The sequence below is a fragment of the Poromitra crassiceps genome (genome assembly GCF_964638095.1).
Source record: "Poromitra crassiceps genome assembly, chromosome: 2".
NCBI classification, from domain to species: Eukaryota; Metazoa; Chordata; class Actinopteri; order Beryciformes; family Melamphaidae; genus Poromitra; species Poromitra crassiceps.
Genome location: NC_139624.1, coordinates 10,724,445 through 10,737,997, shown reverse-complemented (window position 1 = coordinate 10,737,997; position 13,553 = coordinate 10,724,445). Strand labels below are relative to the sequence as shown.

At 44.2% G+C, this 13,553-nt stretch overlaps 1 protein-coding gene across 1 annotated transcript in view; it reads left to right on the top strand.

The window, feature by feature from the left end:
• The window catches only part of riok3 (RIO kinase 3 (yeast)), a 55,586-nt gene extending 42,424 nt beyond the window's left edge, over positions 1–13,162 (top strand). Inside the window, exons 12-13 of the mRNA XM_083650881.1 lie at positions 2,655–2,768; positions 11,211–13,162. Coding sequence (XP_083507007.1) covers positions 2,655–2,768; positions 11,211–11,324 — 228 coding nt within the window. The 3' untranslated portion in view covers positions 11,325–13,162. The remainder of the gene's footprint in view (positions 1–2,654; positions 2,769–11,210) is intronic.
• Positions 13,163–13,553: the final 391 nt, after the last annotated feature.

Here is a 13,553-nt window from a genome sequence, read left to right as displayed (position 1 = left end):
GGGTAACAAAACCATGTGTACTAGTGGGACTTTTGATGTAAAAAAAAAAGAAGGTATAATTAACCTTGATCCATGTCTCAAACTATGACGTGTTGTAGAGATGTGCGGATGAGCTTTTATGCCATCCTAATCCGCGTGTATGCATGAACCGTCCGCCCGCCATAAATCCGCGCAAATTATTTCATACTATTTATAGATCCCCGCCCGCCATGCACCCGACGCTATAAACGCTATAAAAGGAGCGAACTTGCGGTTTCTGCTGCCGTTGGTGCGATCGCTGCAGTCCAAGACTCCAAATAAACTTCCATGCTGTATTATGTCCAGTCCACCACTTGCCCTCATGTAGTTTACTCTGCTAACGCTATAGCTTTAAGTTTAGTTTACTTGATTGCCTCATTGTATGGGAAAATACGAACACGTCTTCTCTTCAAACACGTCTTCAGCGGAGACTCCTTTTTGAGGGTGACATCATTGACCATATATGGACGAAAAGTGAAGCTTAGCGACCTAGTTTTGTGTTTTGTTTACGGCCGTGGGTCCTTTGGGGGATCTACAATAGGCAACTAACAATGTGCCTGATGAAAAATGTAGCTTAAAATACGTTCATAGACTAGAGAGCCTAATTAATATTATTTCTCCTCATTAACACGTTCAGTGCCAGCGACGCCATATGGCGTCATTAGAAATTTACCGTACAGTGCCAGCGACGCCAAATGGCGTCATAACTCCAAATTGTTTTTTTGACGGGGGGGTGTCGATCTAAGCTTCTTACGTCGCCTCTAACAATATTGTAGCTATTGGAGGTCGATAACCTATTTTACAAACCCATTAGGTGGCGACAGCACTCTCCTGATCAGAGAAAAAGGAGCCAAACACACAGAAATAGTCACTGGGGAAAATGAGGAAATCGCATCGCATCCGTCCGTATGCATCGACGTGCCTCCATAAACGAGCACAACGCCAGCTGTGCCCCCAGCAGCAGCATCCGCTGTCACAACTGAGCACCTCCATGTACGCTGCAACAGCACATTCACATAATCAGCCTTATTATTCCGAACTGGAAGCATGCCAGCCCGTGACAAACACACGCGGAACCAAAAAGCTGAATGTCGCGCACCATTCACTGTGTGTGCGCAGCAAACTCAGCAGAGACTGAGAGCCACCAGACACATAAGACACACCCAGGAGGCGTGTGCAGTTGAGGGGGGGGGGGGGGGGGGGGGGGAGCACGCAGAGCAGCAGAGCAGCATACACTTCACCCAGACAGACCCAGACATCAGAAAATTAGCTTCAGAGTCAGTGATGTGCTTGAAATGTTTAATTTCACAAAAGGCTCATTATCTCAGCTCGTAGAAAAAAAGGGATGTTTTTGCTTCAATCAAGCTATCTTCTCCGGCTCATAACTAAAGAACGGAAAATGGGATCAATAAACTTTTTTTTGCAGGTGATAGAAGAGAGTCTCATCGTTATTTGTGCGTGTTCAGTGTTTACATAGTAATTATTAAAAAAATTATATGACTGTTTTAAAATGCATTGCGGCCTATGTGGCACAGCAAGCAACCTTTTGCCCAAGGGCCGTGGCACTCAAAGTGTTAATGATACATTGTTTCAACCGCCCGCAACCCATCCGCTATTAATCAAAATGTTTATTTTTATGATCCGGCCCGCCCGCGGTGCGGGATATCCGCGGTCAGCGTGGTTATAACTGCGCCCCGCGCATGACTAACGTGTTGGGTCCTTCAATTTAAGGAAATTGGGCCTGGAAAGTCCTTTCATTTGATGTTTAAAGTAGAGCTGAAATGAAAAATGAATATATTTTTTTTCTTTTTTAGATCACATCCCTGGTACCCAGTGTACCTATTTAATAATGTATGGAAAAAATATGTATATAATTTTTTCACATCAAAAGTTCATTTTTCAGGATTTCATTCATAACTGTAATCTGATGTCATTCAGTAGTATCAAATTTCTACCCAATTTCAACCAATCATATCACGACATGACAGCTGTCAATCAATCTTCATTGCGAGAAGAAAATTCTCTGCCTGCAAGATTGCTGTCTAGTGCCTGTAACCTGGGCAGAATTTCTAGCCCATAAATGTTAATACAAAATAAAACGGCAATGTCTTCATTTGACTGGTTCGTTAAACTTGCATTCCAGGAATATCGTATTTACCATGGCTCTTTACCGCGCTAGTTGACGCTCCAAGCCGTCAGGCAGCACTCTTGCCTCGGCGTGTCTGCACGGAGGCAGCCGGCTGCCCAGTTCTATGCGAATCCCACTTGCGTAGGGGCAGAACACCTTGAATCCCACTCCATTTGGGGGCAGAACACGCCATTCAAGCGCCAGGATTGGCCAACATCAACTCCAGTCCCCAGAACGGTCAAATCAAATCATCCATACGCTATGTCCCGCCTATCTGCACTGTTTGAGTGAGAGCAATGTTTGTTTCCAGTCTGATACGTCACATTTCATGAGACCCATTTCATGTCATCTTTAAGAAGGTGTGATGAACCGCTTCCATGTACAGTCAATATTCCAGCCTTGAGTTGTCGGTGTTTGGCTCTCAATAATGTGTGTGTGTGTGTGTGTGTGTGTGTGTGTGTGTGTGTGTGCGTGTGTGTGTGTGTGTGTGTGTGTGTGTGTGTCACAGTTCTTCCAGAAGAGAGGTGTGAGCGAGGCGATGGATGTATATGAGCTTTTCAACGCGGTGAGCGGACTCAACCTGACCATCAGTGGAGAGGAGGACGCTGAGTTCATCGCTCAGGTATCTGTCACATGTCAAAACTTTGATTTAATACATCTTTATTGTGTTCATTGGCACGAAGGTGATGCAGCAGTACACTTGACTTCAAGGGATAGGCCAACCTTTTGGGAGTTTAGGGCATTTGCCATATTGTCTATATTAAAACGAGAACATACATGGCTTTATTTTCCATCTGCGGTTCAGTCACCCAAAATACACATTCCAACAGCGCCATAAACACTCACATGTACATGTTGTGACTCGTGTACTCACCACGTCACCACGTGATGAAATAATCATCCAAAGTTACGTCAAACGGTCATTTTCGTAGTAAATCCAGACAGAGAACATAACAAAGAGTAACTGAACTAACAGGAGTGTATAACCGAAGTTACTTCCTTGTTTGCCATGTGGCGCATGCGCTGTGTGCAGTCATGAGTACAGCGTACATTAGGGCTGGGCGATATGGCGTCTAAAGAATATCGCGATATTTTTCGGCTATATCGCGATAGACGATATACGTATATCTCGATATTTTTGAAATCTCTCATAAATGCTCGATTTAACCCTTCAGGGTTCATACACATTTTGACCAATGGATTTCCATGACTTTTCCATGACTTTAAACCAAATTTCCATGACCAAACATTTTGTAAAGTCTCGGGTATACATGAAAAAGTCAGTGAGTAAAAAATATTCTAAATGTAACTACTAACCGATTACAATAATTGAAAAACTTACATGGATATCATTACTAAAACACGTTACTAGCCCCAACACTGATGACAACAAAGATCTTAGTAGGGCTGGGCAATAGTGATTTTTCATTAAAAAAAATCATCAGTGAATAATGATATAATGAATAACGTTAAGTGGGTGAAGGCAAATAATAGAACAGCTAGAACAGTCTGTCTGGTAAGCTCATAAAATGACTTCACTTTACTGCAGCCTTTAAAAACCAGGAAAAGACGAGTATGCAGATATTACCATAACAAAATCTAAAACGAGATCTAGGTCTCATCTAGTCACAATATTGGCCAGACCTAACCTTGAGTGCCCCGCAGAAACACTGAGACACAATTTGCAGAAAAACTTTATTAAAGTTGATTATCAATCTGCTTCTTTAAATGGTGTGGTGACGATAAATTACTTCGTTTTGAGACACGCGCGCGCACACACACACACACACATGCACCACGCTGTGTTGACTTGACTCACGGGGGTTGACTTTATGGAGCCGACGGGTTTGGTGCATGTTTTGCAGATAAACGTTGTTTGTTCAACATCGTCTTTGCGATACCCAAACCACTGCCAGATGATGGATTCTCTACTACTGGTTCTCAGGCTCGTCCTCCACGCTGCCTTGACAGGGGCGGGTCATGCCTTCGCCTAGCCTTCGCCATCATGGGGAAAACAAATATCGCTTGACGGCGAGTGTCAAGGCAGCGGGCGAGTGTCTGTGACGTCGCGTAGCGCGGGCGAGTGTGTCTGACGCGGTTTGACGCGTTTGACGTATGCATGTGATTCCCCCTCCCTTCCTGTTTGTCTGAGTGTGAGAGGGAGAGCTGACAAGAGGAAACGTGAAGCGAGTCATGCCGACGGCTTAAGTTATAAACAATGCGTGACAATTATACTCGAATGTTTGCGATATAGTCATTTACTACATCTCACGTGGCACAAGCCGCGATACATCGAGTATATTCAATATATCGCCCAGCCCTAGCGTACATGTGAGTATAAACCATTTTCTGCGTCTTTTCACTTTTTACTCAAAAACGCTGCCATCAGATTAAAGAAAAGACAGTGTGTGAAGTTGACTGATGATTTTGTTTTTTCCATGTAATGTGCGCTTTTGTTTTCCTTATTATTATTATTGGTCTCCACCCGATCATGGCTCAGTCGACAGCAGCTCCATACAGCAGCTCCATACAGCAGCTCCATACAGCAGCTCCATACAGCAGCTCCATACAGCAGCTCCATACAGCGGCTAGCTCCATACAGCAGCTCCATACAGCAGCTCTATACAGCAGCTCCATACAGCAGCTCCATACAGCAGCTCCAGTCCAAAATAGAGCTACCGTAGATAGATAAGCTAACTACACCATGATACATGGCCGAACAGGGCATCAGTCAATATCACATAAATGTTTTCTTTAATCTGGTGTAAACATTTTTCAATCAAAGGTGAAACGACACGGTGTTATGGTTTATAATGGGACTTGGCTGCGCCAGCAGAGCTAACGTTTGCTAGCCACTTCACTTTATACAACCATAAGCAGAAATGATGTCTTACCTTCGCTGTTGTGTGACAATGTTGATGCATAGTGAGTGGACTTGTAAAGGGATGAGCACACACTGTAGCCTATTTCCACAGCATGGCAGATTTGTATGCCTCCGCCGGCGATAGCCAGGCCGGAGGCATTATGGATCCGGGTTGTCCGTCCGTACGTATGTCCGTCCATCCGATGTTCGTTAACGCGATATCTGAGGAACGCCTTGACGGAATTTCATCAAATTTGCCTCAAACATCCACTTAGACTCAAGGATGATCTGATTAGATTTTGGTGGTCAAAGGTCAAGGTCACTGTAGTCTCGCTGGCCAGCCTCCTCTCCCTTCCGCCCGAGGAGTCTGGCGCCGCAGGTCTCCATAGTGGGATTGCGATGGGCGGCGCTTAGCGGCAGTGCCCTTGGAAAATAGTTTCAAACAATCCAACTTGCCATTTTCAGCGTGTAGCAACGCGCTACCGTGTAGGTTTCTGCCGTTAGCTTGCTAGCTAGTTAGCATTGTTGTTTTCACTGCGGTGGCAGGGCACTATTTACAGCGACACACAGGGAGGAGGGAGCGGAAGCCGCTCTGATTGACATGGTCGGAGCCAATGACAGAGCTTGTAATAAGCCGGGAGCGGACATCCGGCTGCCACTGAAACAGTCGCTCAAATGGGAGAGCAGAGTAGAGCAGGGGAGGGTTTATCCCAGTTATGGAGACCTGCGACGCCAGACTCCTCGGGCGGAAGGGAGAGGAGGCTGGCCAGCGAGACTAAGGTCACTGTGACCTCTCAAACGCCATTTTCAAACTTGTTAACGCAAATATCTCAGGAAACATCGCCTTGGACTCAAGCATGAACTGATTCGATTTTGGTGGTCAAAGGTCAAGGTCACTTTGACCTCTCGAACGCCATTTTCAGGCTTGTTAACGCGTCTTCTTTAGGCTGACGAAGACCAACGGTTGTGTTTGCCCGTATCAATTGTAGATGTATTGTGGTTTGTAACTCTTTGCAGGACGCAGATACAACTACTTCTTATTCAATAATATATTCTTTTCAAACTCCAAGTAGCTCCTTTTTTTGCCTTGTAGCTGACATATGTAAATCCTATGTTGTAGCTGACATCTACATCCTGTGTTGTAGCTGACATATGTAAACCATATGTTGTAGCTGACATATGTAAACCATGTGTTGTAGCTGACATATGTAAACCATGTGTTGTAGCTGACATGTGTAAACCATGTGTTGTAGCTGACATATGTAAACCATGTGTTGTAGCTGACATATGTAAACCATGTGTTGTAGCTGACATATGTAAACCATGTGTTGTAGCTGACATGTGTATGTAAACCATGTGTTGTAACTGACATGTAAACCATGTGTTGTAGCTGACATATGTAAACCATGTGTTGTAGCTGACATATGTAAACCATGTGTTGTAGCTGACATATGTAAACCATGTTTTGTAGCTGACATGTGTAAACCATGTGTTGTAGCTGACATATGTAAACCATGTGTTGTAGCTGACATGTAAACCATGTGTTGTAGCTGACATATATGTAAACCATGTGTTGTAGCTGACATATGTAAACCATGTGTTGTAGCTGACATATGTAAACCATGTGTTGTAGCTGACATATGTAAACCATGTGTTGTAGCTGACATAAGTAAACCATGTGTTGTAGCTGACATGTGTAAACCATGTGTTGTAGCTGACATATGTAAACCATGTGTTGTAGCTGACATATGTAAACCATGTGTTGTAGCTGACATGTGTAAACCATGTGTTGTAGCTGACATATGTAAACCATGTGTTGTAGCTGACATATGTAAACCATGTGTTGTAGCTGACATGTGTAAACCATGTGTTGTAGCTGACATATGTAAACCATGTGTTGTAGCTAGGGATGGGTACCGTTCACATTTGAACCAATACCGGTACGATACCGGTACCTGGAATTCGGTACGGTACCCCAAACGGTACCATTTTCGGTACTTTACACGCTAAAAAAAATGACAGTCCAAACTTCCCAGAGAGAGCGGTCGGTATTCACTAAAGCCTTCATATCTCAGGCTCTGTAGCACATAGAAACATAAAATAAAAAGCATTTGAGAGCTTAACCCTTTGGCTTTTCGTATTATATTTGCTCTAATGTTCATTAACTCATTGAGTGCCAATGACGACTATCGTCGTCAATTCAAATAGTAACGTAGAGTAGTGCCAATGACGACTAAAGTCGTCAATTGCGTTTTTTGACGGTGGGACGTGGATCAAAGCCTGATGCATCTCCTGTAAAAATGTGGGGGATGTCGAATGTGTATAAGCTATTTTACAGACCCATTAGGTGGCGACAGTGCTCTCCAGATTAGAGAAAGGTGAGGAAAAAACAGAGAAGAAGTCATGGTGAAACGGAAACGGCATCGGTATGCATCGATATGCATGAAGCATAACGTTAGCTGTGCCTGTGAACAGCAGCCAATCTGCTGCCACAATTGAGCCCCTCCGTCTCCGCTGCGATAGCCCCTCCACATGATTAGTTGCCGACACCAGCGTCTTTCTGAAAAGTTACATTATTCTCAGCTGGAAGCCGGCGACAAAAACGGCGGAACGCTGTGAAAAAGCTGGGCGTAGCGCACTTTTCAGTGCAGAGCAAACGCAGCAGAGAGCCACCAGAGACACTCCCATGGAGGAGGAGGGGGGTGGGGCACGCAGGGCAGCATACAACACAGACCCAGACAGCAAGCTCGATGGACAGATTGGCAACAAACACAAGCTAGAATATCTGATGCCCACCAGCAGTAAATCAAGACCAGCAAGAAGGTGTAGGGTCATGCGCATGCAGGGGCCAGCGCTGCTGGTTGCAGCTAAAAAATATTATTTTGCCAAACAAAATTCCTTTGTCTTGCTGTTATATTGAAGGAAATTACTCTTCAGGTATTTGAGGTGTCACTACATCAGAAAATATTAGCTTCAGAGTCAGTGATGTGCTTGAAATGCTTCATTTCACAAAAGGCTCATTATCTCAGCTTCTAGTTTGAAACGTCTGTTTTTGGTGAAAACAACTTATCTTCTACTGCTGATAACTAAAGAACGGAAAATTATATCAATAAACTTTTTTTTGCTGATGATACAATAGAGTCTCACTGTTCTTTGGCCGTGTTCGGTGTTTACATAGTAATATCACACAATATTCTGTGGGCCTCGAGAAATCACTGAAAACGCTCTGAAAGGGCTGGCACTGGGAGCATCCGTTTTCCAAAAGTGGCTGGCACTCAATGAGTTAAAAAAAAAATCTTTAACCCCAAAAAATAAAAAGATTCTAATGCATTTTAAGAAATGTTAATAAAGATTACGGCAAATGTAACCCTTCCAAATAAAAAGCCACGGGTTTAAGCTATCAAATGCTTTTTATTTCATGTTGATAGCTACTATACAGGCTGAGGAAATACGTTCTGTTGAACCCTTGACAATTACTGCAGCAACGTTAACGTTAGCGTTAACGTTAGCGATCTCTGTTTTGCAGTCGTTGTGAAGACAGTGAAAAGCCCCGTTATCTAACAACCACAATGGCAGTGAAACAACTTATCCAGCCAACGCTAGCTAATTAAATAACGTTACCTGATGTTGTAGAAGTCGATGCCTCTCTCAACGTTACAGCTGAGGAGGTGCTGCTAACGTTAGCTGCGGTGCGCTGCCTGCTTCATTCACCCTCAGCCTATCTAATACGTTACAGTCTTCAGCATTTAGCTACCGTAAATATATCTTGTGTTTGACCATGCTTCCTCAGGTTTGAGGTGTTTCCCTGGCCAGCTTTGCAATTCACATCACAAATGTTGCAACCAGTGTTGTCTGAGTCTATCTTGGTAACGTGTAGCCACATTTTCGGGTGGTCCTGTTTGTTGATGTTTCAGGTAGAGTGACGGACTGACGTAACGCGCTCTCGCGTGTTGCCTTAAGGCAGTGTATCTTAAAGTGTGGGGCGCGCCCCACTTGTGGGGCGCAGTGGTATTACAGGTGGGGCGCGGGTGAAATCCGCGGAACCAATGTTTTAGCCATTTTTAGGTCGGACTTCTTTTCCCCGTGAGGAAATAAACAAACCCCGCGCTTCCGTAGTGACCCGTTCATTCATCAGACAGACTGGAGGCTGTTTAGTTTAGATTAGTGCACAATGAAGAGACATTTGGCTGGGACAAACAAGGAGTCGGAGGGCGGCAGTCAACTAAAAAAACCGAGACGAAAATATGATGACGCCTATCTTGCTCTGGGATTCACAGTCAATGCGGTAGGAGACGAGGAGAGACCAGTCTGTGTTCTCTGTCTGAAAACTCTGGCAGCGGACAGCATGAAGCCTAACAAATTAAAAAGACACTTGGAGACAACACACCCCACTTTCGTCAATAAGCCACTCGGGTTCTTTCAGAGGAAACTCGGTGAATACCGCAAGCAGGAAAATCGCTTTGTAAAAGTGGCATCAGTGAACAGCAAAGCACAACTAGCGTCATACAAGGTCGCATACAGAATTGCACAGTGCAAGAAGCCGCACACCATCGCTGAGGAGCTCATACTCCCAGCAGCTATCCATATGGTGTCAACTATGCTGGATGAGACCAGCGCTGCAAAATTGAAGACTATCCCGCTGTCCAATGACACAGTTGCAAAACGTATATGTGACATTTCAAATGATCTCGAGGAACAACTCACGGAAAAACTGACAGACACACGTTTCGCCTTACAAGTGGACGAGGCTACGGACAGCAATAAAGACTGCTTGCTTATCGCCTATGTTCGCTTTGTCACGTCGGAGTCACTGAGTGAGGATTTGCTGTTTTGCAAGTACGTTACAAGCAGAGCAACAGCTGAAGAGCTATGCTTCTGGACAGTTACCTGACACAACACGGGCTGAATTGGGAGAACTGTGTGGGTTTTTGCAGCCACTAATACTGAGAAAACTTGAGTCCTCACCATTATTATTATTATTTTCTGCACAGGTTGCACTTTATTATTCTTTTGAAAAGATTTGCAGTGGAAAACAGGCTCATTGCAGCCACTAATACTGATAAAACTTGAGTCCTCACAAATGTCTGCACTTATTATTTTCTGCAGGTTGCACCTTATTATTGTTTTGAAACGATTTGCAGTGGAAAACAGGCAGCCCTTAATACAGTGATAGTGACTTGAACTCACAATTAAGATATTTGAATTTATTTTGTTTTGTAGAGGTTGCACTTTATTGTTATTGTTTTTGAAAAGATGTGCAGGGCAAAACAGCCAGAATATAGAAATGAATGGTCATTATGTCAATAAAAGTTAAACTTGGACCGTTTTGTTTCAATTTTGTTGGGGCGGTGGGGCCCGAAAGATTTTCTTCCTCCAAAGTGGGGCCTGACAGAAAAAGTTTGAGAACCACTGCCTTAAGGTTCCGTCGGAATTTCTATTTTACCCACTCTCTTCTATTACTCAGATGCGTTCAAGTACCGAAATGAGGTACTGTTTTATGTCATGTGAACTGATACTCGGTAGTACCGCCCCCTTTCGGTCGGTGCCTGTAAAAGTACCGAGTTCGGTACCCATCCCTAGTTGTAGCTGACATGTGTAAACCATGTGTTGTAGCTGACATATGTAAACCATGTGTTGTAGCTGACATATGTAAACCATGTGTTGTAGCTGACATATGTAAACCATGTGTTGTAGCTGACATATGTAAACCATGTGTTGTAGCTGACATATGTAAACCATGTGTTGTAGCTGACATATGTAAACCATGTGTTGTAGCTGACATATGTAAACCATGTGTTGTAGCTGACATATGTAAACCATGTGTTGTAGCTGACATATGTAAACCATGTGTTGTAGCTGACATATGTAAACCATGTGTTGTAGCTGACATATGTAAACCATGTGTTGTAGCTGTCGTGGTTATCGCATCACAGTGCTTATACACTCAAGTCACACTCTCCTCATCCCTCTCTCTCTCTCTCTCTCCTCATCCCTCTCTCTCTCTCTCTCTCCTCATCCCTCTCTCTCTCTCCTCATCCCTCTCTCTCTCTCTCTCCTCATCCCTCTCTCTCTCTCTCTCTCCTCATCCCTCTCTCTCTCTCTCTCTCCTCATCCCTCTCTCTCTCTCTCTCTCTCTCTCTCTCCTCATCCCTCTCTCTCTCTCTCTCTCCTCATCCCTCTCTCTCTCTCTCTCTCTGACAGATTGTGACGTTGGAGAAGAGGAACGAGGATCACGTCCAGCGGAAGGGGAAGAAGACGTTTCAGATCTCGGCGAACGACGGTGGTCCTCCTTTAAAACCCGATGCAGATGACTAACGCTCGTTCGCCCGCCCACCCGCCCGCTCTCTCTCTTTGCCATGTTGAAAAAACACAGACAGGGGGAGGAGGAGATGAAAGGAGGAGACTCCCCCCTCCCTCCCTCCCCCACCTTCAAACTGTGATGATGGAGCGCCCCCCTCTGGTCAGAGGAGAGCCTACGTGAGTTCCACTCGGTGTTTAAACGCAGTTTCAGAGGCTGGCTCGTCCTGACAGAGGGGAAACAGCGTGGTCCACTCTTTCCCTGGGTGTCTCTCTCTCTGTCGGTCTCTTTCTCACTGTCTCGTTTACATGGACTGCAACAATAAGACAATCAGAACATGCTGTTTACATGGCAGTCTTATTCACTATCTCACTACTACAATAAGGTGAGAGGTTCCGCACAGGCTCACAATCCCTCAACTGCAGGCGAGCGAGCGAAGCGTGCTAAGGCACGCTAGAAATTAGTGCACGAAGCGCACAATATTTCTATTGTCCCCCCCCCCCCCACATAACCAAAGTACACCACGCCTTTACCGTCACTGTCTGAGCAGTATACAGTGAGCTACGGTGGTGAAGTTAGCAAGTATCGCCTTAGAATGGAGGCCAATGGTACACCCGTTCAAAATAACCAAAAACACAGATCTAATGGTGCCAAAATACATGTTGTGCTTCGGGTACTCGCCACGAGATTAAATATTAATCCATAGGTACGTGAAACGTTATTTCCTGAGTAAATGCCCACACCGAGTTACTTCCTTGTTTGCCTGTAAAGAGCGCTTCCGCTGTACACGGCGCATGCGCTGTAGGTTGCGCATGCCTGGTTGCCATGTTTAGAAAGTAATTCCGGCTATGTATTTACATTAAAAAAAGATTGTTTCTCCGCATCTGGATTAATATTTCATCTCGTGGCGAGTACCCAAAGCACAACATGTATTTCGGCGCTATCAGATCTGTGTTTTTGGTTATTTTGAACGGATGTACCATTGGCCTCCATTTAAGGCAATACTTACTAACTTCACCACTGTAGCTCAGTGTATACTGCTCAGACAGTGACGGTAAAGACATGCTGTAGCTCAGTGTATACTGCTCAGACAGTGACGGTAAAGACATGCTGTACCATGGTTATATGGGGGGGGGGGGGGGATATGGAAGATGAGCTTAACTCCCGAAAAAGTGGCGTATCCCTTTAATCTGGTTAATAGCGGAATATTGTAGTCCATGTAAACATAGTCTGTTTCTTCCTTCTTTTCTTGCCGTCTTTATCTCTCCCCCTCCCCTCTATCTCTCTCTCTCAATTCAAGGTGCTTTATTGGTATCATGACGCTGCCAGATGGTTTGTTTTCACATAACCATCTGGGAACGAGTCGCTCGGGAAACCGTTTCAATGGGCGGGGACTTTCAAAACATACCTGGCAGGTGATTGGATGAGCCATCTGTCTATCACGGGTTTGTTCTCGCTGGCGTCTAACAGACCATATTGACTTAAACATAGCAGAAGTTCCATTCGTAATTACTTGAAGGCTTAAAAAAATGGAAAATGAGTGCTTGAGAATGAGAATCACTTTTATTGCCATAGTAGGTAATGAGATTACATACAATTAATTTGAATGAGGAAATTGTAGTGAAATTAACAGTAGCTCATATAGTTTATAATCTGTCAGTAACTCGTAAATTAACAGTAGCTCATATAGTTTATAATCTGTCAGTGAATTGTTTTTGTTAAAAGCATGTATGTTTTTAACAGGAAAATGCATGTTAGGAGGCACACAGGCTCCTGTGTGAAGCCTGAAGTGATGAGTGCAGACTGCAGTTGGAGTGAAATGTACATTGTTCTGTTTCACTGACAATAAATTAAGATCATGAAGCTCTTGTCTCGTTCTTTATTCTTTTTTTTATATTTTATATTTTTGATGTTTTCCAATGTGCATATAGACAAACATGGAAACACAATAAACAAAAAGTAACAACAAAATCCCTGAGCCCCCCAACCCACCCAGAGAAAGGCCAGAATGCATATACATCACTGTTGTATCAGCATACCAAAAGAAGCTGTTTAGGCAGTGTCCACTGCTACTAGTGACCAGCAGGGTTCTCAGCAGCCAAGAAGGCTGACAAAATAAATAAATGCAAATATGTGGTCCATTGATTATAGAGGGTCGTATCAAGCATGTGGCTGCTGAAAGTCCAGACCAAGACACAAATGGAGGCCAGCTCTATTGTCAACTCTTCCCTGCCAGCCATGCTACA